Below are 26,150 nucleotides of genomic sequence, written 5' to 3'. Positions count from 1 at the left end.
AATTTATGGGTACGGGTTGGGACTGGTGGAGAAGCTTCTCGGACCACATTGATGCTTGGTTTGCTATGGTAACATATATATGTCTGAAAGAAAACGAATATGTTGACTACTCTTGCTTAGAAAAACATCTACAAACGTCTGTGTATTTTCCCCAGCTGGAGCTGAGCGTATGCCTGCAGCTTAGCCTACTGCTACTCGAAATAAGCCTGCTGCTAAAAAGACTGAGGCAGATGGTATTTTTACCACTTCAGGCAAAACATGGCACCTATGGTTCGGCTTTCTACAATTTTAATTTTTAACACTTTCAAAATGGCTTGCTTAAATATCTCCAGTGTAGGGATGCAGACTTTCCCCCAATTTCTTTTTAATAACTGCTTCAGATACACAGATATCAATAAATAGTACTTGGTCAAAACCAGACTCTGTCACCACTGTGATGGCCTCCTGCTCCCTTTCACAAATGCTTCCGACCAGGCCTTACATGGGCTTTGACATTCATGCTAATTTTGACACAAAGACTCTAAATGGTTTTCAGGAGCTTTCTTTATAGTCATCTCTAGTCTTTACTGTGCAGTTCCTACCATTTTCCCCATGACTCAGTACAGAAAAGAGTTGTTTTTTTTAATGTCTTCTTCCTGAGGTTCACTCTAAGCACAGAGTTGTTCAAGGTTAAGCACTGGGTAAAGAAAGATCTTGCAGGTGTTAATTCATTAGGCATCCAGTTCTCGGTGGAACGTAAGAGAGATTTTTTTTTTAAGGAGTGGGGTTTTGACGTGCCCTCTCTGCTGGAGTCTGTTCAGGGTTGCGAGTGGCACACGCTTCTGGCTGCGTCCCCGCCACTCTCAAGTGCGGCGTCTGGAGCTGCCGCTTCCCTCCCCGCCCTCAGAAGGCCTTGCACATTCTGTTTTATTATAAAACGCATTTGCATAGGGTACACATTAAAATTCTCTTCCCACAAGCAAACAGTGCTGTCCGCAGACATTTGCATTTGCACGATCACATATCATCACTTCCCTTCAAGAAGAGAAAGAGTCTTTCCTCTCATGTCACAGTTCTCCTTTCCAAGGTTTGCCCTTTTAGCCATAGATTGCTTCAACCATTTTGCTGCATATTGAGTCCAAATTCTACTTTTTTGAAGCTTGAGTATAGAAAATTTTCTGTAAATATTATTGTCCTTTCTTTACTGACAAAGCCAGACTCTTTTTTTTTTTTTTTTTGGCAGGCAGTTTTTTCCCTGCTCGTTCTTTCTCATAACCCTAGCTAACTGGCTGTGAGAATTTTTCACATTGGCACATTTAGAGACCAGATGTTACTGTGTTTTCTCTTCCGTGTACCCCTTTCTCGGGCAGATGCTGCTTCTCCTACCCTGGGGCTTCACATTAGCTCCTTTGGTAAAGTATTCCATACGGCATTGCTGTATGCGCTAAATCTCTTGTTCCCTCTAACCTCCTGAAGTTGTCTTTACATTTAGGATTTCTGTTTTAGTGATAAAAACAAAGACTATGTAAAAGTATCATCATTCCCTTCTCCCATCTTTTCCCGTAAAGGACTTGTGGTCTAATTAAATGAAGTGTTTATAATAGAATTTAATGGAAAAAATCCAAATACCATTATGATATGGGTACAGTTATGTAAAATCTTGATAAAGACTGGAAGACAGCATGTAAAAATATAAATACAGGCATTAAGGTGGTAACATTTCGGCATGTTTTAAAATAAATGCGCTGGGGGCGCCTGGGTGGCGCAGTCGGTTAAGCGTCCGACTTCAGCCAGGTCACGATCTCGCGGTCCGTGAGTTCGAGCCCCGCGTCGGGCTCTGGGCTGATGGCTCAGAGCCTGGAGCCTGTTTCCGATTCTGTGTCTCCCTCTCTCTCTGCCCCTCCCCTGTTCATGCTCTGTCTCTCTCTGTCCCAAAAATAAATAAACGTTTAAAAAAAATAATAATAATGGATATTTATTTATTTATTTATTTATTTATAATTTTAGTGAGAGAGACTGTGAGCAGGGGAGAGGGGCAGAGGGAATGAGAGAGAATCTTAAGCAGTCTCCCCACAGCGCAGAGTCCGAGGTGGAGCTCGATCCCACAGCCCTGGGATCATGACCGGAACTGAATCAAGAGTCAGATGCTCAACAGACTGAGCCACCCAGACACCCCTAGGTTTTCTGTAATCTTTTTTTAAAACAATTAACTTAACCAAAGTCAGTTTTTACAGCTACTCTTGGATTCTATATCTCCTTTAAAATACAATTATTGGGGTACCTGGGTGGCTCAGTGGGTTAACTGTCTCTTGATTTTGGCACAGGTCATGATCTCACAGTTGCTGAGTTCAAGCCCCATGTCTTGGAATTCTTTCTCTCTCCCTCTTTTACTACCCCCAAATAAATAAACATTAAAAACATTTTTTAAGATAAAATACAATTACTATTGATGGAAAAACAAGCATTAATTTCTGTCTGTATGTATGGCTTTTTTTTACCATGTGAAACTCGTAATCAAAAATAAATTCTAATCACTCATATAATAGTATCTTGAACCAGAGTTGTAGAGCCCTTAGGTCTTTTTTGCAAAACAGTTGCTCTTTGGATGTTCATTCATCCCCAGTCATCAAGCTAGTTTTTACTCCTTAAATCTCTGAGTATATTATTTTGCATAAGTCCCCAGTGACTATCATCTTGCTTTGATGATCTATTCCTTAATTTCTTAATGTTATTTTATATTTTTTTTTTAATTTTTTTTTTCAACGTTTATTTATTTTTGGGACAGAGAGAGACAGAGCATGAACGGGGGAGGGGCAGAGACAGAGGGAGACACAGAATCGGAAACAGGCTCCAGGCTCTGAGCCATCAGCCCAGAGCCCGACGCGGGGCTCGAACTCACGGACCGCGAGATCGTGACCTGGCTGAAGTCGGACGCTTAACCGACTGCGCCACCCAGGCGCCCCTCTTAATGTTATTTTAAAATTAGATTCTTGCTTTCTGAGGTGTTAGCATTCCCACATACCTCCATGGCATCAACAGATTTGATGATCATAATCTCTATTCCTTTGTGGATCATGAATAATATTATTAAATACTATCAATAATAAACCTCTTTATGACATCATAAAATATGCCATTCTCTCAGTTGTTAACCCAAATAGTATTGATATTATTTGAACTCAATCCTCTATGCAGTTGTAAATCTTTTTTTATTTTTCTTTAAATCATATATTCCTAGCTTGTTGATCTTGGGTTTCTAATTGTATATGTAAACTGCTAAATTGGGTCGCAACAATAATATTTAGTGGGACAATCTCTCTCATTCTTGAAATTACCATTTTGAATTACTGGCCTCTAAAAATTACATATCTGCATAATACCTAACATTCATCAGGAGGCTAAGACTTAGGTTGTTAGTGAAGACCAGTTCTTAGTCGTAAGCCTGAAATTGTGTCTGGTTTTGCTCATCATTGTTCTCTGAGGGCCTAACACAGTGCCTGGCACATATTACATACCAAATATTTGTTGAATGAATGAATGAATGAATGAATGACTCAAGATAAACCAAATGTTTGTGCCTATATTCTGTTCTTTTAATTTATAAGACATATTTAACTCTACCTTTGTTCTTCTTATTTCTTCCCAAGTATACTTTTAAGCAAATCGTTTTACCCTCCATGCCTTGCACTCCCTGGGGTTGAAACAAAGATTCAATTGGGATAACCTTTTGAATCTTAGTCTAGAAAGCTAACTAACAGTGCCCTCCAGGCTGGTTCTGTGGGTGAATGCTCTGCACTGTGGGGTAGCTGGATTCAATTATTGCTCCCAGTTTGTGGTATCAGGAGCCACCTGTGCACAGGAAGTGCCTATATGCCTTCATGTAGAGGATAGAGCCTTCTGTCCCCGTAGAGGAGCCTATTTAACCCATTGAAACTGTTTTAACTAGATCTAAAGGAAACACTATTCTCTCTCTCCCCCATCATAAAAACCGTGGAGAGGTATGGGCTTTCTAAAATTATGTTTTTTAAGAGAACAAAAAAGGAGGCACCACCAAGTAGATGCTGACTGTGGTTTTAGTTAGAAGTCTTGGTTATTACCTGCATTGATATATTTCCAAGCTCATACGCTAATTCTGCAGCCCAGTTTTATACAGAATTGAGGGGCTTTGTGATTTCAACATGATTAGTCTATCAGAAAGGTGTAATCTGTTTAGTTGGTACATCTGAAGCCATCCCCCCATGTTTCCTAAACAGTGTCTGCAAGCACTACTCAGCTTCTCCACTTACTACATAAGGCAGAGTACTAATCCTGGATGTGCTTAACTACCTTTCCTGAAATAGCAAGGTGGCTGTGCCACGTCATTGTTCAAACAGAATTACTGAGATAACAATAGAGATCACAGGATCTGCAACATTTGGTTAGTGATGTGTAAGATGCTACTAAAGATTTTGGATGAGTGTATCCTGTCCCTTTCCCCCAAGTCTTTGACTTCCTGGCTTGCTTAAAGATTTTACCTATTCACCACATCATAATAAAGCCAGAGATATACCTCTGAAGATGGATTCCTGCATAGTGCAATGGTGCCCCCTGTGGCAGTTCTCCCTATTCTAGACCTAAGGAAATTACACTAACATTTATCTTTGATCCATTACTAACAAGAGTTGTGTGCACCTGTTAAAAAAGGTTGTAAGCTTTTCTGCGTGCTGTGATCTCTTTAAAATTTATGCCCTAGTATTCATGCCCTAGTATACATTCATCGTGCAGTCTGCTCAAGACACATGAAGCACTTTAATCAAATGGTTCTATCAAATTCTACCCTTGAATCCCTTCATTTTATGGAGAAGAGATCGAATAACGTTAACAGTGTTCACAGTTACTATCTCACAGAGTCATGATTTTTTCCAGGTTTGCTAACTCCACACTGTGTATTCTTCACCACCATACTGCTTCTTAAGGTGCTTTAGACATACTACAAAAAGAAGTAAGGGAGAATTTGTATACAGGCTTTGGTTTTACAAACATCCAGGAAATGGTATGCATCATTCTGTAGAGAGATAGTGATTGTCTAGTAAATGTCTGTCTTAGGATTTATGCTGAACTAGTGCAATAATTATTGTGATTTTTTTTTTAACTGGCAAGCATTCTTCACTCTTCCAAGAAGGTTTTCTGGATATAACCATTTAAAATAAGTTGTCATTACCATTCTCTTGAGGGAGGCAAAGATCTATGTTACCTTCTGTAACACCGTAACATAGAAAACTGTATCTGAAAGAGGTATTAATCCTGCAGGTGTGGTTATATTTACGTGGAATACAAGTTAACTTCTTCACACCATACATTGATTCCTGCATTTGCCCCCAGTCTGATGCCACCTGGAAGATATGTCATTGTCATAACTCTTAATAGATAGAGTTTTTCTGCTGTTTGACATGCACTCTAGTGATGGAAGTCAGAAATGTGTTTCAAGCTCATGCTGTATCAGGATACATGTTAGGATGTTAGGAATCTAGGGTCATGTAGGTAACAGTGGTAGTTTTGAGGCAAGTGATCCCCAGGTATCAGCATCCAAATACTAAAGCAGATGAACAATTGAGATACGAGGAGGATTTAAGAAGTGTATAAGTAAGATACAGACTCAAGTAGTTTATGTATTCCTCAAATAACCCTTAGGACTGTTGGATACCTACATGATGTGATTGCTCTTGTCCCATAGTTTTCTTTTTTTATTTATTTATTTATTTTTATTAAATTTTTTTTTCAACGTTTATTTATTTTTGGGACAGAGAGAGACAGCATGAACGGGGGAGGGGCAGAGAGAGAGGGAGACACAGAATCGGAAACAGGCTCCAGGCTCTGAGCCCTCAGCCCAGAGCCTGACGCGGGGCTCGAACTCGCGGACCGCGAGATCGTGACCTGGCTGAAGTCGGACGCTTAACCGACTGCGCCACCCAGGCGCCCCCATAGTTTTCTTTTTAATTAAATAACCAGCATAGTATTAGTCATGAGATTACAGAGTTTGCTGTTGATTTACTCCTAAAAAAGCTACAAAGAGTGGATCATTGCTTCAGTCTACAACCTATGATATGTTTTGCTTTTTGAATATCAGTGTGTAGAATTAAGTTCCTCTTTGGAATATGATACTAAATTGAAAATGACTTTTGAGTCAAAAATATGGATAAATCTGAGGTTATTTATAAATAGTTGGATTTTCTTTCAGAAGACATGATTGCTCTTCCTATGCAATTTAAGTCTCAATTTAATATAATTCCATTTTACTAACCTCAAATGTCCATCCTATCAAATGCCAATGAAAGTTCATAAACTAAGAATTAAATTGTACACTTTGTTCCATTTAAATACATCTTGGGGGTGCCTGGGTGTCTCAGTCAGTTAAGCACCCAACTTTGGCTCAGGTCATGGTCTTGCAGTCTGTGAGTTTGAGCCCCGTGTCAGGCTCTGTGCAGATAGCTCAGAGCCTGGAGCCTGCTTTGGATTCTATGTCTCCCTCTCTCTCTGCCCATGCTCTATCTCTCTGTCTCAAAAATAAACATTACAAAAAATGTTTAATAAAAAAATAAATATATTTTGAAATCAGATACATCTGCTTCTACCCTGAGCTATAAGTCAACCTGTCTTTCTTTTTTTTAATTTTTATTTTTATTAATGTTTATTTCTGAGACAGAGAGAGACAGAGTAGGGGAGGGGCGGAGAGAGAGGGAGACACAGAATCCGAAGCAGACTCCAGGCTCTGAGCTGTCAGCACAGAGCCTGACACGGGACTCGAACTCACAAACCGTGAGATCATGACCTGAGCTGAAGTTAGTCACTCAACCGACTGAGCCACCTAGATGCTCTAACCTGTCTTAATTTTTTTTTTTCAACGTTTATTTATTTTATTTTTGGGACAGAGAGAGACAGAGCATGAACGGGGGAGGGGCAGAGAGAGAGGGAGACACAGAATCGGAAACAGGCTCCAGGCTCTGAGCCATCAGCCCAGAGCCCGACGCGGGGCTCGAACTCACGGACCGCGAGATCGTGACCTGGCTGAAGTCGGACGCTTAACCGACTGCGCCACCCAGGCGCCCCTAACCTGTCTTTCTTAAGGAGCAAGACTACTTTGCCTGAATTCTCTGCCAACGGGTCAACAATTTAGATCAGTTTTGAGTATGCCAGCAAAATGTTTTTAACTGCGTGAAAATATCTCTAAAATACATATATACATACATACATACATATATGTACATGTAGGAGTACCAAATTGTATGTATGTATGTATGTATGTCTGGTTTGGGGTTATTTGTACATATAACAGGGATATATATAATCAGACATCATAATTTGTGCAAAACGTGTTGTTTGGTTATGAAGCTATTTGTGGACTCATAAATGTACTTCGCTGAGATGTTGAGCCTTGAAATCAGTTCTGAAACCTCACTGTTCCACCCAAGGACTCACTAGGCCCAGCCCTGCTTAGGTTGGGCCCTGTTTCCGAGATTGGAAACAACTGGGCACATTCAGGGTAGTGTGGCCGAACTGAAGTCTCACTCTCAACAGCAGGCTACACACCATCTAGACTGAGCCTAATAGAAATGTGTGGAGAAGGCAAGAAAAATGGTACCAAATCTGTCTTTATCATGTTTTTTTTTTTCCTTTTCAGAGGAATAGATTCAATTTTAAGTGGTTCAGATGATTTGGAAATTCATTTTTCAAAAGTTAGCATGTTTCCAATTCACTAATAATCTGGAGATTTAAAATATTTAAAACAACTTCATGAATCTATGTAAAATAGTCTGTGAATGTTTATAATTAAAGCCAGGTGCATTATGTAATATTACATCTAAGTTCTGTAATGAACTCCCATGCTCTCTTCCTCTTCAAGTCTTGCATGTGAATGGCATTTTTTTAATTTCTATTTATTTGTTTGAGAGAGAGAGAGAGAGAGAATGCGCACATTCATGTATTAGTGGGGGAGAGGGACTGAGGGAGAAAAAGAGAATCTTAAGCAGGCTCCATGCTCAGTGTGGAGCCCAACGTGGGATTTGAGCCCATGACTCCTGGGATCATGACCTGAGCTGAGTCACAAGTCAGATGCTCAACCAACTGAGCCACCCAGGCACCCCTTAGTAACATTTTACTGATGTCAGCGTAATTTGCCAGACATCATCTTATTTGTTCTTCATAATAATGTCATGTGGCATAAAGATGATCTTCCTGATTTTACAGGTGAGGTGGGCTTAGAGAAGCCTGAGGCTACACATGTCCAGGTGCAGAGTTTCCCTGTTAATGTTTGCTCACTGCTTCTTTACAATTGTTTTTCTTATTATTATTGGAACAGCAGAAACGGATTAACCAGTCTTAGGAAGAGAACATCTCCTCCCATTATTAGATTAAAAAAGGTTCCTGTGTGGCTTCATCCGGGGTATTCTGCTCCAGGGTGCTTGAAAAACTGCCATATGTAGAAAGAGTTGTATTTTGTCCCTCCTAGAGCCCACCTCTTCCCTCACCACCCATCTCCATGGGCTTCAGGTCCTGGAACTCAAGGGAAAAGGAGAGCAGTGTAACAAATGTCATGTGTGTCACATAGGCTTGCACAATTATACAGAATGATCTTAATCCTGCAAAAGAATAAATAGATCTTATTAAAAAATATCTTAAAGCTCAATACAAATACATATTACAGGAATTTTACAGGCTGTTTTACGAAAGAAAACTACTCTGATATTTTATAAGGGAACAGTAAAAATGTTAAAGCATGGGCTAAATTATAGTTGTCATTTTAAACTCACTAATCCTGGGGCACCTGGGGGGTTGAGTCAGTTAAGTGTCTGACGTTGGCTCAGGTTATGATATCACGGTTTGTGGGTTTGAGCCCCGCATCAGGCTCTGTCCTGACAGCTCAGAACCTGGAGCCTGCTTCAGATTCTGTGTCTCCCTCTGTCTTTCTACCCTTCCTCTGCTCGCACTCTGTTGCTCTCTCTCACGAAAATAAAACATTAAAAAATTTTTTTTAACTCATTAATCGTTTATCCAATGACTTAAAAGTAGTATGAACCCTGAGGCTGGTTTTTAAAAATAGTGGAAACAACGTGAGGTAATAGTGTCCTTTGATTGTGTGAAACCCCAAATGCCATTACTGCAGTCAGAGTTTTGCATTGAAATTTTTAGTAAAAATAAGTTTTCATCATTAAAGATTTAAGTAAAAATATATTACTATATTAGTTTTGTTTTCTGACTCAATAGTGGATGTGATAACATCTGAGTCTTATTCAGTGCCTATTTGTTTAAAAAAAAAAAAAAGTATGACCTGAAGAATATACTTAATCAAGTAAAATATTTTTGGCCTTTTATTCTTAACATAAAATGTAGAAATATTCCACTTCTTTTTTTTTTTTTAATTTACATCCAAATTAGTTAGCATATAGTGCAACAAAGATTCCTTAGTGCCCCTTACCCATTTAGCCCATCCCCCCTCCCACAACCCTTCCAGTAACCCTCAGTTTGTTCTCCATATTTATGAGTCTCTTCTGTTTTGTCCCCCTCCCTGCTTTTATATTATTTTTGTTTCCCTTCCCTTATGTTCATCTGTTTTGTCTCTTAAAGTCCTCATATGAGTGAAGTCATAGGATTTTTGTCTTTCTCTGACTAATTTCACTTAGCATAATACCCTCCAGTTCCATCCACGTAGTTGCAAATGGCAAGATTTCATTCTTTTTGATTGCCAAGTAATACTCCATTGTATGTACATACCACATCTTCTTTATCCATTCATCCATCGATGGACATTTGGGCTCTTTCCATACTTCGGCTATTGTTGATAGTGCTGCGATAAACATGGGGGTGCATGTGTCCCTTCAAAACAGCACACCTGTATCCCGTGGATAAATGCCTAGTAGTGCAGTTGCTGGGTCATAGGGTAGTTCTATTTTTAGTTTTTTGAGGAACCTCCATACTGTTTTCCAGAGTGGCTGGACCAGTTTGCATTCCTACCAACAATGCAAAAGAGATCCTCTTTCTCTGCATCGTCGCCAACATCTGTTGTTGCCTGAGTTGTTAATGTTAGTCATTCTGATAGGTGTAAGGTGGTATCTTATTGTGGTTTTGATTTGTATTTCCCTGATGATGAGTGATGTTGAGCATTCTTTCATGTGTTGGTTGGCCATCTAGATGTCTTCTTTGGAGAAGTGTCCATTCATGTCTTTTGCCCATTTCTTCACTGCATTATCTGTTTTTTGGGTGTTGAGTTTGATAAGTTCTTTATAGATTTTGGATACTAGCCCTTTATCTGATATGTCGTTTGCAAATATCTTCTCCCGTTCTGTTGGTTGCCTTTTAGTTTTGCTGATTGTTTCCTTCACTCTGCAGAAGCTTTTTATTTTGATGAGGTCCCAGTAGTTCATTTTTGCTTTTGTTTCCTTTGCCTCCGGAGACGTGTTGAGAAAGAAGTTGCTGTGGCCAAGATCAAAGAGGTTTTTGCCTGCTTTCTCCTAGAGGATTTGATGGCTTCCTGTCTTACATTGAGGTCTTTCATCCATTTTGAGTTTATTGTTTTGTATGGTGTAAGAAAGTGGTCCAGGTTCATTCTTCTGCATGTTGCTGTCCAGTTTTCCCAGAACCACTTGCTGAAGAGACTGTCTTTATTCCATTGGATATTCTTTCCTGCTTTGTCAAAGATTAGTTGGCCAAGAAATATTCTACTTCTAATTCTTACTGACATTTGTCCTGCAGCCATATGGCACTTTTAGTTACGGTTTTTAAAAATGTGTATATTGTAATAGAGGTGCATGATTAACATAATGATGGCTTCAATTTTCTGTCATCTCTGTAAATATGGTTTTATCCAAAGTTGTTTGACTTAATGTACTATTTTAAGTCTGTGATGTATCATGAAAAAATTTGCCCTTGTGCACGGGCTTGTAAATTATATTATGACATAGATATGTGTTCTCTTCTCAAATGAAATTGAAATGCTTTCCAGTTCATGTAAGAGAAAGAAAAGGCATTATACCATGCTAGTTAAGAGCAAGAACTACTTGGGGTACCTGGGTGGCTCAGTTGGTGAAGCGTCTGACTCTTGATTTCAGCTCAGGTCATGACCTTGCAGTTTGTGAGTTTGAGCCACACATCCAGCTCCACACTGACAGTGCAGAGCCTGCTCGGGATTCTTTCTCTCCCGCTCTGTCTGCCCCTCCCCCATTTTCACATGCGCTGTCTCTCTCTCAAAATAATAAACTTTAAGAACAAGAACTGCTTGAATCTTCACTCTAGCACTTGTCTTCTGCATTACCTTGAGCAACTTACTCTTGCCTAAGTTTATCCATCTATAAAATGAGAATAATATTAGTATCTGCCTCATAGGGCTGTTGTAAGGATTGAAGATATGTATGTCTTAGTGCTGGGCACACATAATTACAATGAGATTGTTGTTATTGCTGCTGTTGTGATTAGTAGTAGTAGTAGTAGTAGTAGTAGTAGTATCACTTTAATACCAGGAGGCGTACCGTTCTTTTAATTTTACCCAAGAGTTCATGTGATTGAGGAAATAACTAAAAATTCTCTTGTTTCCATTTCCTTTCCTTTGGTTGAAATAAGATACTTAATTAAAATCAGTAGATTTTTTTTCTGTAGACTTTTGCAAATAATTTATGGTTCTAAGTAAAAAAGAATGCATTTTCTGTTGTTTGCAGTTTGTTTAGCATAATGTTTATCATACTAGAGAAAGGTTTTCATTGTAGCTTTTCCTTTTGTACCAGTTCTTGCCACTCAGAAGTTGGGAAGACTTTTCAACTGAAGCACTATCAGCTAAAATCCTTGTGTTGGGTGGGACTTCGGAGGCAGCCTTGTCCCACCTGCCATGTCTCCTGAGAATTTTATTCATACTTTCTCTGATGTGGTCATCCAGTTGCTGAGGACTTCCCAAAACAGGGGGTTCACACCTTGTCAAAAATAATTCTTCTGTTGTTAGACAACTCTAGTTATTTGAAAGCTCTCTCTTATTTGTAACTGAAATCTGCTTCCTAGAAATTTCACCTTGTTGCTCTTTGTTCTGGATCCTGAAGCATATAGAACAGGACTGCCCCATCTTCCATTTAATTGCTTTAGATATTTGAAGATGGCTTTCATCTTCTTTAATTCTTTCCTCCAGGGTAAACATTCCTTAGATGACATGTTTTCAAATAACTTCTTCATCCTAATACCGGACCTGGTCTATTTTGGGGTTTTTTTTGTGTTGTTGTTGTTGTTTTTTTTAGTTTATTTATTTTGAAAGAGATAGAGATCGTGAGCTGGGAGGGGCAGAGAGAGAGAGAGAGAAAGAGAGAGAAAGAATCCCAACAGGCTCCTCACAGTCAATGCAGAGCCTGACACTGGGCTCAATCTCATGTACCATGAAATCATGACCTGAGCCAAAATCAAGAGTCAGATGCTTAACCAACTGAGCCACGCAGATTTCCCAAACCCAGTCTATTTTGAATGCTCCTCTTGACACATGGCCATGGCATCCAGGACTGAACATAGTTTTCTAAACATCAATTGACCATCAAACACTGCAGCATGACCATTCCTGCCCATGTTTTGGACATGTACATCTTCAGATGCTGCCGAAGTTTGTGTTTGTTTGTTTGTTTGTTTGTTTGTTTGTTTGTTTTCATCTGTATCACAGTCTTGGCTTATGTAAAAAATGTGGTTATCAAAGATTCTCAGCTCTTATTTATGAATCACTCCCAAACTGAGACTTCCACTTTTACAGTTAATTTTTGAAACCTAAATGCACAACTATACACATGTATCCCTATTACATATCACCTCACTAGTATCAGTCATGGTTCAACATGTCAAAACCAGTAAGACTTTGATGCTATCCGTGTGTTAGCTTTCTCTCTTGGCTGCATGACATCTGAAAATTAAAATTTAATATGTATTTCTTCCCCATCTTCATTCAGATAATCCACAGAACTGTGATAAAGGAAAGAAAACCAAGTTGAGGGTTTTTTTGTTTTTCCTTTTTTATTGAAGTATAGTCAACACATACTATTACATTATTCCAGGTGTACAAGATAGTAATTTGACAAGTCTATATGTTATGCTGTGCTCACCACAAATGTAGCTACCATCAGTCATCATACAACACTATTACAGTACCATTGACCATATTCCCAGTGATGTACATTTTATCTCTATGCCCCCATTATACATTGCATAAATGGAAGCCTATATCACTCACTCCCCTTCACCCATTTTGTCCATCCCCCAATCCTTCCCAACCATCACTTTGTTCTCTGTATTTATGGTCTGTTTCTGCTATTTGTTTACTTATTTGTTTTGTTTTTTAGATTCTACGTGTTACGTGAAATCATACGGTATTTGTCCTTCTCTCTCTGACTTCTTTGGAAGAACGTCTGTTCAGGTCCTCTGCCCAATTTTAATCAGATTATTTGGGTGTTTTGAGCTGAATTGTATAGGTTCTTTATATATTTTGTATATTAACCCCTTGTTGGATATATCATTTGCAAATATCCTCTCCCTTTCAGTAGGTTGCTTTTTTGTTTTATGGATGGTTTTCTTCACTGTGCAAAAACTGTTTTATTTTGGTATAGTCCCAGTAGTTTATTTTTGCTTTTGTTTCCCTTGTCTGAGGAGACATATCTAGAAAAAAAAGGTCAATGTCAAAGAAATTACTGCCTATGTTTTCTTCTAGGAGTTTTATGATTTTATGTCTCACATTTAGATCTTTTATTATTATTATTATTATTATTATTATTATTATTATTATTTTAGAGAGAGAGTGTGTGTGAGCAGGGGAGAGGGGCAGAGGGAAAGAGAGAGAGAGAATGGTAAGCAGGCTCCATGCTCAACACAGAGCCTGACACAAGGCTCTATCCCACTACCCTCAGATCATGACCTGAGCCGAAATCAAGAGTAGGATGGTCAACCTATTGAGCCATATAGGCACCCCTCACATTTAGGTCCTTAATCCATTTTGAGTTTATTTTTGTATGTGCTGTAAGAAAGTGGTCCAGTTTCATTCTTTTGCATATGGTTCTCCTTTTTTTTTTCAACACCATTTATTGAAGAGATGAAATTGAATATTGAGTCCTATAGTACAATGATAGAGATCACTTTTCTGCTCAAAATAAATACTCAATAAATACTCTGGGCAAAATACTACCAAACATTTTCTAGTAGTTATTTTACATATTTGAATCTATATTACCATACTCTAATCCAGACCCCCATTTCTCTGTCTTATCCACAAAGGGCTAAGTTTCTAAAACCCACTTACACTCTATTTTTACTATTTCTGAAGCTAACAGTGAGTGCCCGTATCAAAAAGAAAAATGAGAATATTTTGTAATGACTTGCTTATTGTGACCCACCTATCCTAGGGCTGCGACCATCACTGCCTTTTTTTCTAGAGCTCAAAAACCATCTTATTTGATAACATATTTTTGGAATTTTGCCATCATTGCCCATAAATTCACTGGTCTTTGTTCCAGATGTACCTCTGTCCTCATCTTTTTCTTTTGTGCCGTGTTTGAAGACATTTGTCAGTTGCATCTCTCCTCTCTGAGATTTCTTACAGTCCTTCAGTAGCTGGGAAGGACATTTATATGTACTATAAGCAAGAAGAGGACAGAGGTGAGTGGATGCCTCTGTGAAGGTGCCGTAGACTAGAAGAAACTAGGTCTCCAGAGTGAGGAGGAAGACAGAGGAGGGAAGTGCCCTCAGACACATCAGACAAAGTGAGTGAGAAAACCAAGCGGCTTTCTCACTGGAGGAGACTCAGTGGGGTGCTACACGATAATTTGTCCAGGACTATAATACTATGTTTGGAATGGGAGTGGTAGGTCATCTTGAAATGCAAACGACACCAGAAGCCAGACCGAAGGCAGAATGGTTGCTTCCTCCAAGGCTCCCCGACAACATGTGGGCTTTTTGAATGCATGTTTCATCCCTAAAGACCCCTCTTCAGGGAATTTATTTTAATCTTTACAACTTTTAACTCATTCTTTAGTTCTCTTCTCTGTCTTCTCTTAATAATACATTATCAACTATTTGAGGATACTTGTTCTTTTTTTTCTTTAATTTTTTTCAACATCTTTATTTATTTTTGAGAGACAGAGACAGAGCGTGAGCAGGGGAGGGGCAGAGAGAGAGAGGGGAGGCGGGGAGGGAGACACAGAATCTAAAGCAAGCTCCAGGCACTGAGCTGTCAGCACAAAGTCCGACTCAGGGCTTGAACCCACCAACTGAGATCATGACCTGAACCAAAGTCGATGCTCAACCAGCTGAGCCACCCAGGCACCCCTACTTGTTCTTATTCGACATACAGCCTTTACATTTTAATGCCCCTTATTTTTGTCATCATCTCCTTGCCCCATGAACCCCCATCAGTCTTTAGCAAATTCTGACAGGGTTGTGTCTGAACATGTTTCTGTGAGGAATGGCACTTTAAAAACGTGTGACAAGTGTCTTGGTGATAATACAGACTTATGGGTGGATTCCCACACAATTTTTATAGCTTTGTGCCTCTCCTTTGTCAGCTCCTTCAGATCAGGGATCGCATCCTATGTCCACAGTGGACCTTTGTACAGAGCAGGTGTTCAACAGGGACTCAGCAGTGGAGGAGATGATATGCTTCTCCTTTTACACCTTTTTAAATCCGAGCCCCAAGAGAGCTTATTCTGTAGCCATTTATTTTAATCTCTCTCATAATTAATTATGATCGTTGTTGAAATTTAGTTTTTCAGAGGCCCTCATCACCCTTGAGCTGTTTCTCTTTATGATCTCTTGGAATCATGGCAGTCTTTTCACCATTTTTTTTTTTTTTTTTACCTCTTTTTAATGTTTACTTATTTTTGGGAGAGAGAGAGAGAGACAGAGCATGAGCTGGGGAGGGGCAGAGAGAGAGGAAGACACAGAATCCGAAGCAGGCTCCAGGCTCTGAGCTGTCAGCACAGAGCCCAGTGCAGGGCTCGACCTCATGAACTGCGAGATCATGACCTGAGCCGAAGTCGGACGCCCAACCACCTGAGCCACCCAGGCGCTCCTGCTGATTTTTAAATTTGCTTTTCTGATTTATAGTCTGAGTGTCCAAAACCATGCCTGCTGGTTCTTTCTTTCACCGATTCTAATACTAGGATGGCATTCCTTTTTGTGTGTGTGTGCCAGATTTCTATCACCTTTATATCCAATTATGTTGACATACTTAAGCAAAATGTGCTTCTTCTATCTTCTGATACCTAAGATTATCAATCAGGTTCACCAAGAATTTACCAACTATTAGAATGTGAGTTTTACTAAATGTTCAAAAGTTGTACACCTTACATTTATCACTGCAGCATCTTACAGTTCTTCCAGTTTCATAATCCCTGCTAGGGAAGTGTGGTCCACTTCACTTGGTGAGGTATGCGGTCTCTTCCTGTAAGAGCATGGCTTCCATTTGTTTCCTTTTATCCTTATCCAGGTATTTTCAACCACCAAAAAAAAAAAAAAAACAAAAAAAACAAAAAAAACCAAAACCTTTAACATATTGCTTATACTCCTTACTCTCTTTTACAGTTTCTACAGAACAAGGTCTCCCCCTGTTCCAGACAAGTGTTAGCATCCCTATTCTCTGTAAGCACTCTGTTTGGGGAAAAGAAAACTTGGGGTTATCTCCGAATCTATTCTAGTGCTATAGAGGGGAAAGGTTCTGATGTGCAGAAATGAAACCCAGGCCATTTCTCAAATTTGCCTGTGCCACTTGTCCACATCACTTAACTGATCTCATCCCAGATCTTCTCCTGCAAACTGAGGTGAGAAGATAAGATTGGGCTTGGGTTTCTTCTGGGTCTTAAATTTTTTCTTTGGTTTCATTAGAGAGAAGTGGCTGCTGTGTCCAATTCTGCTAAAGCTGCTTAGATCTCATGGCAGGGGCTTGTCTTTAATATTTAAGAGGATTTTTGAACCAAATAATTTTCAGAGGCATACAATGATTTCTCAAAAGGGTCTCATAAAAGCAACATTTATCATTGAAAAGGTGTTTAATAACACCTTTAATAAATGTTAAATAATAACGCACTTAACTTTAAGTACTTTGCATCTTTTTCTCTCTGTGTTAATATCCTTAATTGGATCCTCTAGCAAGGGATTTGGACTTAATTTATTGCAGGTGATGCTGCACTTATACAATTATTCAGTTGACTTAATTAGAGATTTAATTATATTAGTGCCCTAAAGTGCTATATCAGAGAAGTAAAACGCAGACTGGTAATTCACCTTTTTGTATTTTATTGTGTCACTTTTCCTGCGGCTGAAATGGGTTTCAAGCCATAAAGGCCAGAGGGAGCATTCCAGCATTTCTAGACATACCCTAATGTGGAAAGTTCTGTCTATGCATTAGTTGGGGATTTGCCCAGTCAAAACGTAGGTGAGGGCAAAAGTGGAAAGAATTTTCCTAATTGTGGCCTTATCTCTTGCAGGCATTAGAACCAAGGCCATAGGTCTGGTTCCTCAGTATTCCTTTCAGCCCCCTCCATTTCCTCAGTCCTAGGGCAGCCCCCTGACAGGTGGTCCTAGGAGGCAGCAACTGTGTTTGTCCCTGTATCTCCCACCCCTACTTCATACCTAGGCCATTTAGTGCCCAATACGCGATGGCTGAGTTGAATTTGATCACTGCAAAGACGACTACTTGGAAGTGTGGTTAAAACAGTATAAACCCAACACAACTATTTTAAAACACTCAAAATACGTACCCCAGCAAGTAAGTTAGTCCCAAATCTGGCTAATTGTTGGAATGACCTAAGAAGTATTTTTCGGCCTTATTGAACCCACCTCTAGGATTGGGGCCCAGGTCCTGCATTTTAAAGCTCCCCAGGTGAATCTTTGGTCAACCAAGTTTAGGAATTCTGGTTTAATATGTCTTTTGTCACATTTATTTACAAAGGATGAGATTGTTTTGTCAGGATAGATCAATTGCCTATTCTAATTTATAGTAAAAGTCTCATTTATGGTCTATTAATTATATCTAAAGGATTAATTTTTTAAATTTTATTAATGTTTATTTATTTTTGAGAGAGAGAGAGAGACCTAGTGTGAGTGGGGGAGGGTCAGAGAGAGAGGGAGACACAGAATCCGAAACAGGCTCCAGGCTCTGAGCTGTCAGCACAGAGCCCAACACGAGACTCGAACTCACAACCCGTGAGATCATGACCTGAGTCAAAGTCGGATGCTTAACCATCTGAACCACCTAGGTGCCCCACTAAAGGATTACTTTTGAGCCAATAGTTTAGTTTTAGTTGGTAGGAGTGTATACAGATGTCTGTGAGGAGTAATACCTTCCATGAAGGATTAGATTACTGCTGAATCATGAAATGGGCATTTTACTCATGGTAGCTATCAGGTCCCTTGGTATGCAAAGCCTGCCTCTGCAGAGAGAAGATTTGAGTGTTAATTGGAAATACAGCAGTCATTGGTGAGAGAAATTAACTCTTCTAGGGCTTGAGGAATGTTCAGTGGTATCTCCTGGGTACTCTTTTGCCCTAATCTGAATTACCCTTCATTGTCACCATCAAATATTCAGTTGGGCCTAGCTGAATAAAGTTTATAAAGCAAACTAAATGAAGCAATCAGAGAAATGCAGAATGTAAAACATTGCACAATACAGCCTGGTCCTTCAGAAATGGTAATATCATAGGGAAGAAAATGCTAAAGTGTCATAACGAATGCAATTCATAAACCAAGATTCATCATGATTGGGGGGGGGTGAAAATAGGGTACAGAAGACATTTTAGAGCCAATTGGGGAAATTTGCACATGGGCTAGATATTAGATAATGATAGAGAATTATTGTTAACTTTCCTAGTTATAATAATAATATTCTAGTTATGTATGAGAATGTTCTTAGGAGCTGCATGTCAAAACAAGGGTAAAGCATCCTGCAGCCCAACATGTGTACAAGCCGAGTCCTACCAGCTCAGAGTCTGTTGTTAAATATTTCAGAATTCTGTGATTCCACAACCCTTGGTAGCTTGAAATCAGCCATGATGGGAGTTTTTATACCACAAAAATCTGCAAATGCTACAAATGGTGGTGGGTGAGGGGGGGTCCTCCCCTGGAAGGAGGGGATAGTACAGTATTCAGTGACGCTGGACTGGGTTTTAGAAACCGTGGCTTCTGACCACAACTGTGCCACTATCCGCCTATAATCTTGGGTGAGCTGCTGAGCTTCTCTGGGCCTCCGTTTTCTTCTGTGTGTGATTATAGGAATAAAGCAGACTTTATGTTACATGCAGTGTGCAGAAGCTTAGAGTCTAATGAAGAGATAGATATGGGAATGGAGAATTGAAGTACAACACCATATAATTATGCTGTATTCCAGATATGCATGGGGTACTTGGGGAGCCCCAAGGAAGAGGGCCACCCAGCTCCTTAGGGCTCTCATCCTAGCTGAGTGTATTCTGCTTCAGTGGACTTTGGGAAGTTTGAAGGTGGGGAGCAGATACGGGAAAATTACTGCAAGCAATCTCCCTAAATAGTGATAAAAGGGAGAAGAGGCTGGGGTGGGGGGGACTGGCTGGGCAAGAGCTAGATCAGGAAAGGACTTCCATTGCCTCATGAAAGAGCTTGGACTCTTTTTTCTTAAGGCTTTCGGAAGGTAGTGAAGGGTTTTAAGCTGATCACATTCACATTTTATAAAGATCTCCTTGGCAGCATGACAGATGGAGTTCAGGGCAAAGAACTGGTTGTAGGAGGACTCTTTAGGAGGTGGTTTGCCTAAAACAGCCCAGACGAGGGATGATGATAGCCTGAACTAATGTAGTGGCAATGACAATGAAGAGAGGAGGGTACATTGGAGAGCTGTAAAAGACATAGAATGGCTAGGACTTAGTGGCTGTTTCGGTCAGGATGGCTACAGACAACCTCACAGTCTCAGTGGCTTCAGACAACAAAGATGTGTTTCTTGCCCACACTACATGTCCCGTGCAGGTTGGAGAGGCACTGTGGTTGGTGCTCGGCGTGGTTGCTTGAGAATCCAACACGAGGAGCTTCTTCCGCTATGGCTGGATGATCCACCAAGGGAAAGCTCTGGAGGGACTCACGTGGGTGGTTAAATGCTGCAGCCCAGAAGTGACGTGCGTCGTTCGTAATTCATGGACTAGAACTTGTCCCTTGGCCCCACCCAGTCTCTCAGGGCCAGAAAGTTCAGTCAAGGGTGAGCAGCACTGCTACAGCCATGGTACCTGACCAGAAATGGGGCGTGAAGGGGGACCCCCCCCCCAGGCTTCTGATTTAGGGCGTTAGGCAGAGGTGTTCATTGAGAAAGAGAACATGGAATTTGGGGAAGGGGGAGGGGACAGCCCAAATCATTATAAATCTTTTTCAGCTCTAAAGTATAACCCTTTTATTGGTCCTTCCCCATCAAAGAGAGGGGTTAGAAATCAACTCCAGTTGTTGGCAAGAGTTTATTCTTTACAAACAGGTGTTTCAGTTCATTCTAACCGGTCAAATAAAGGCTTTTAGTTTTAAAAATGGAGTGTTCAGATCTAAACTAGGTGTCTTTCTTGAATTTTCACATGAACTATTGTGTCAGCATACAGGGTGGAAAAAAAAAGTTACTAACTAGGATGTTAATGAAGCCTTCTTCACATAAGAATATCAGGCTGCTGAATTCAAAATGCCAGACATGTAAATGCCCTCTGCCTTCATTACCGCCATTCCCCAGCAGGGCACATTTCAAGATATCAAGGGGTGGGAGTCAGGGAGGAGGTGTAATTAGGCTGATTGGAGCCTATTGTGCTGCTCTGGAGCAGAGACACCTAGCAGCCTTAGGGAATGTTAGTGCCTCAGAATCATTGGGGAATGATGTCCTCTTTACCTCAAAAGAACACAGCAGAAACAATGAATCTATTTTGTTTCCCCCTTTCTTTGTTTTCCACCTCCCCTCCCCAATTTAGTTGTGGTACCTGGAAAACTGACTTTTATTGTGCATTTGTTTCTTAACAGTTGCGAGAAACAATCAAAGCTGGCAAAGGTGTGACTTCAGCTATTGACCTGTGTCGTTACCATGGAAACAAGGCACTGGAGGCCCTGGAGAGCTTTCCTCCCTCGGAGGCCAGATCTGCTTTAGAAAACATTGTGTTTGCTGTGACCAGATTTTCGTGACACCAAATTAAAAAGACACTATTGTTCGTTAGCTGAAAAAAAACTGGGGAATGAGGTGATCGAGAGAGCTTTCATGATGAAATAACTAAATGTGTTAATGACTTTAAAAACATAATACATTTTTTCCTTCCTTTTATCACATTGCTAAATGAATACTGCCTTCTTTTTGGAACTGCTACAAACAAAATTAGAAGAAAAAAAGGTCAAGCAGTTTTCACTTGTCACGCCAGAGCACACTTGAGGCTGCAGTAGCAGAAATAATTAATGAGATTCGCTCCTGTGACCTCAGCAAATGGACAGGAAATAAGTCCTTATTGATTGGACCGAGCCAGGGATGGCGCCAGGGCGGTGGCCTGTGGTTTTCTTTCTAGAGAGGACAGAGCAAGCTGGAAGCTGCAGGTGTCAAGAGAAACACTATCACTGCCAGCCGGAGAGGACTGTCAGATCAAAAACTAGTGACCAATCTGACATAATGGAGGGTCGTTCAGTAATTAAGGAAAAAAAAAAAAAAAGTGCTTTGTCTTCTTGCAATTATGTCTCTGCATTTGTAAGTACAGTATGAATATACTTGGCACTTCATGGTTTTTGTAACATTTTTTTAGGAAAAATTGCTGAAAAACATAATGCCAAATATTCGAAGTTAGGAGATTAAAATGCTCTCTAATGTTAACTTGGTTGTAGTAGGAAGGCTTCTGTTTCCTTCTGGGAGACCAAATATTGTTCAAACACATTTCAAAGAACCAAACTTTTTTTAAGTATGTTGTATTCATTTGTAATATTTTGGTATAGAGAATACCTTTAACTTTTACAAGTATTAGATATAGAACCGTTGTTCTGGGGAATATACTGGTGTGGGGTTTTTTTTGTTTTGTTTTTGTTTTTAATTCAGAATGTCAAATTTTGGTCTTGAACCACAGACTTCCAATTACAGAGAAAATATAGGCAACCTCCCAGGCCTGCAATCAGACACTGTCTCTGTGTGGTTCATAGGAGATGATTTTTGCGGTTTGCGTGCATGCAATCTGAGAACACCGTTGACAAGAAGGCTGAGTTTACATAAATGATCTAGATTGAGACTCAGCTACCTTTCTTCCTTATGTGGTGTAATCACAGCCCTATCTGGAGACAGTGAACACAGCAAACAGATTTTATTACCTCATTCACTCAAACATCCAGTGAAGTTATTTTAGTTTAATTCCTCCCTCTAGAAGTTACAAAACCGTTTTATCAGGACGAGAAAATGTGAGTGACAGAGGTTAAGGTATCATATTATGATTTTTTTTTAATATTCTTAAAATGTGATTACTGTTTATGCTACTATAATTTGAAGGCCTGTAGATTTAGCAAAAGTGAACATTCTTCTGTCTGAAATGGTCTTTTCTCACAGAAATTGGCTTAATTAGTAACTATGGTTAGATGCTTTAGATAGAGTAGGTTTTAATCATTAACTTGCACAAAGGAGGAGCCGTGCTCAGTGTTCTCTGGAGGTGCAGGAGCTTACACAGAGCGGTAGGTTTTACTAAGCAGCTGGTCAGATACCAAAAGGCAGGACCCGAGGGCTCTTCTCATTCTGGTTTAGCAGCTGGTTTGCTGTGTGACCTTGAGTTAGTCACTTCCCTCTGAGCCTCCACTTCCTCATCTGTCAAATAAAATTAAATGAGAGAATGTATGAAGTCCCTTCCAGCTTTGTTTTATTCTCTAAAAGCCTGCCGTTTCTGGGGTTCTTGGGTGGCTCAGTCGGTTAGACTTCTGACTCTTGATTTCTACTCAGGTTATAATCTCATGGTTTGTGAGTTCAAGCCCATGTCAGGCTCTGTGCTGACAGTGTGGAGGCTGCTTGGGATTCTCTCTCTCTCCCTCTCTCTGCCCCTCCCCTGCTCATGCACACACACACACACACACACACACACACACACACACACATTCTCTCCCCCCCCCCAAAAAATAAATAAATAAACTTAAAAAAAAAAACAGTCTGCCATTTCTGACTCTGGATAACAAAGATGCTAAGTGAGGTTCTGGGAGGAGGAAAGGTGAAACCCAGGGAGAGGCTATAAAGGAATGTATAAAACTTTACAGCAAACGTCTTCCTAAACTGCCTCAAAGCTTAGGGCTTAAAGTATCCCTAGCTCTCCTTTGTATGGCATGTAATCCTGGACTCTTCTGTTTCAACACCTGCCTTTCTGCTTTCTTTGGGACCTTCCTACCTCCCTTTCATCTCCCTGGCTCGGGCGTCCCGCCCCCAGTGTTGATTGACAGCCCTTCCTCTGTACTCCGACTCAGCAGAGTTCCCGCTTCCTAGCGTCCTGGCAGGCTTTTGTTAAACCTAACAGGTTGGTTCATTAACCCTACAGTATTACATACTGACACTCTTTCTTCATGCCCCTTCTTCGGGGATATTTGTTAACTCTTACGTCCTTATAATTTCAGGCAGCTGAGGGAGAAATGTGGGGCACCAAGACATGCTTTAATCACTCCCCTTGGCCTGTCTCCTGGGTGCAGGCTCTGCTGACTAGGTAAGACTCTGGCCTCGGAATGTCCCCTCGACCCCCTCTCCATCGCCTCCCATCCCCAGTTTCTTGTTAGAGGGAAGAATTCATTCATTGGGCATTGTGCTGGTCCCCCCAACTTGCAAGTTGGCCCCTCCAAACCTCATTCACTTCAGGCTTCTGAAACCACCCGCACTCTCCTTCCTATCAGTCTTTGTTAAGTGTGTAAAGGCTGCGATAGCGAGGGCCCCAAGTGCAGGCCATCTTGTTTGAGTCCCACAGTCACGCTCTGGAGGTAAGCATACCCCCCATTACCGATGGAGAAGCAGGCCGAGGGGACCGCCTCTGACCACCTGGCCTGCCCTCACTCCCCGCCTCCCCACCAGAGTCTTCCAAGTAGCGCCTCTTTCTTGCTTCCTCTGCCTCTCTTTCTTCCTTTCCAAGATCTCCAGCCTGTAGCCTTCCTGCCTCCTTCATGGCCCCATTCTTAAATCGTCAGTGTCTCCCCTGCTGGCTCTACGTGCTCAATCCTCCCTATCCCCTAAAATGAAATTCCTCCCTTCGTGTTCTTTATCCTTCTACCTACACTTTTTTCCTCCTAACTTTACCAACTACACCTTCTTACAGTCTGCTAACTCCTGAACCCTTGCAGCTGGTCATGCACTAACTACCAAGTCCCCACCACCTAGACCAGTGCCAGTGCTTTAGACACTCCGAGAATATCTGTTGGACAGATTATCAGGTCTCTTACTGCACAACACTGAGACAGACTTCTGACAGAAGGTGGCCTTTCTGTGAAGTTTGCAAGCCATATCCCCACGCACAGACTTTCCCATGGCATGCCATGTCACTAACCCAACCACCCGGCTCCCTTGGTGCCCTTGGCCCACCTCTGTGTAGGTTGTTCCCCCCACCCTGACTGTCCTCCGTACCTGACACATCTCTTAGTTGTACCCCTAGACACTTTCTTTTTTGAACATTTAAGGGGCACCTGGGTGGCTCAGTGAGTTGGGCATCCAACTTCGGCTCAGGTTATGATCTCACGGATCGTGAGTTCAAGCCCCCACGTGGGCTCGCTGCTGTCAGTGAGGAGCCCACTTCAGATCCTCTGTCCCCTACTCTCTGCCATTCCCCAGCTCACACTTGCTCTCAAAAATAAATAAAACATTAAAAAAAAAAAAAAAAGAACAAGAAACATTTAAATTCTATTTCCTCAAAAACTTAAAAGCAGTTTCCTGCCCCACCAAGTCTTTTTCTTTTAAACTCTCCAACTTAGAAAAACTGTTTTCTGGCATTAAAAAAACAGTATCAATGAGATACCGATTTAAATAGTGAACCTTTTTGCCATCATGCTTCTTTGGAAGAAGATTCATTTTATGATGATCATTAAACTTTGTTGTAAGTTTTACTTAATGATAACACTAAATCTTCATCTTTTCTTGCTCACATAATGTGGTTATCTGGTCACACCTAAAAATAAATTATCAGTGACATTGTTTGCCTGGTCCAAGTCTCATTCTCTAATGTTTGAGACTTTATCTGACCCATGACAGTATTATTGCTATGGCCCAGGATGTGGGTAACACTACAAGTTGAGGTAAAAGACATATACATACATTAGTACGAAATGCTCCAAAAAGATAAAGGGCTTTTTTAGGCTCAGTATCTACCACACATTAAACTCGTGACCAGAAAGTAGTCGGAATAATCCATGATGATCTTTTTTCAAAACCTGACAAATTGCTGTAACATGGCCGCCTTTGGGCAAGCAAGTTTGGGGGGAATTGTGTGTAATCAACAAAATTGCAGTGAGAGTATACTTTTTTTTTTTTTTAAGACTAATCAGTTCATCACTGATAAGAAGAACCTTGTTTTCCAGAAAACAGTTGTCAAGCTCCTTCCTAGAGTTCTTAGTTTCTGGAAGATACTTTCCTGCCACTTCATTTGTTTTCCCACTTTGAAATCCTATTGCTAAGATCACCTTTCTGACCAATGGAAGCTCTAGGATTTATCTTTATAATCCGTAGTGACTGCCTCTCAAGGTAGAGAACACAGGCCACACCTTTGTTGAAGTACAAAAGGGCAGAAATGGATTGGGTTGGTTCTTTAATTCCTTTAACTGTGAGGACACAATGGTCATTCCATTATTATAAATAGTTTCAATTATTGTTAATCTTGTTCTAGTAATAATTAAGTTATTTGCACTCTCTTTTAAAAGTACAAAGCGATCTAACAGAATAATCATTTGCCTCTTTCTTTTCCCTACCTTCAGTCCTGACCTCAAATTAACTGTTTTATTCTTTCAGAAACGGTCCTGCGTTTCCATTATGGAGATAACATACTTCTTTTTTTTTTTCCCCCATAGATTTCAACTTTATTTTATTTTTTTAATTATTTTTTTAAATGTTTATTTAGTTTTGAGAAAGAGAGTGCAAGCAGGGGAGGAGAAGAGAGATTAGGAGACACAGAATCTGAAGCAATCTCCAGGCTCTGAGCTGTCAGCACAGAGCCTGATGCGGGGCTCGAACTTCTGAACCATGA

General features: G+C 40.5%; 1 protein-coding gene across 6 annotated transcripts in view; it reads left to right on the top strand.

The window, feature by feature from the left end:
• PDSS2 (decaprenyl diphosphate synthase subunit 2) overlaps window positions 1-26,150 on the top strand; it is a 292,097-nt gene that overhangs the window by 240,201 nt on the left and 25,746 nt on the right. For 4 of the 6 annotated variants that reach the window (XR_005789938.1, XR_005789937.1, XR_005789939.1 and 1 more), the window contains 2 exons: window positions 20,962-21,667; window positions 23,551-23,636. The exons of 1 other annotated variant lie outside the window; for it this stretch is intronic. Coding sequence is in view for 1 of the 5 variants with exons in the window: in XM_040474307.1 (XP_040330241.1) it covers window positions 20,962-21,120 (159 nt within the window). In the remaining 4 variants the exon portion in view is untranslated. Of the gene's footprint in view, window positions 1-20,961; window positions 22,790-23,550; window positions 23,637-26,150 lie in introns of those variants that run through there. One more of the 6 variants, XM_040474307.1, reaches the window with a different exon arrangement.

This window comes from Herpailurus yagouaroundi, unplaced genomic scaffold, assembly GCF_014898765.1.
Source record: "Herpailurus yagouaroundi ecotype Mexico unplaced genomic scaffold, PumYag 139, whole genome shotgun sequence".
In the NCBI taxonomy this organism is placed as follows: Eukaryota; Metazoa; Chordata; class Mammalia; order Carnivora; family Felidae; genus Herpailurus; species Herpailurus yagouaroundi.
This window is presented reverse-complemented; position numbering and strand designations above follow the sequence as displayed.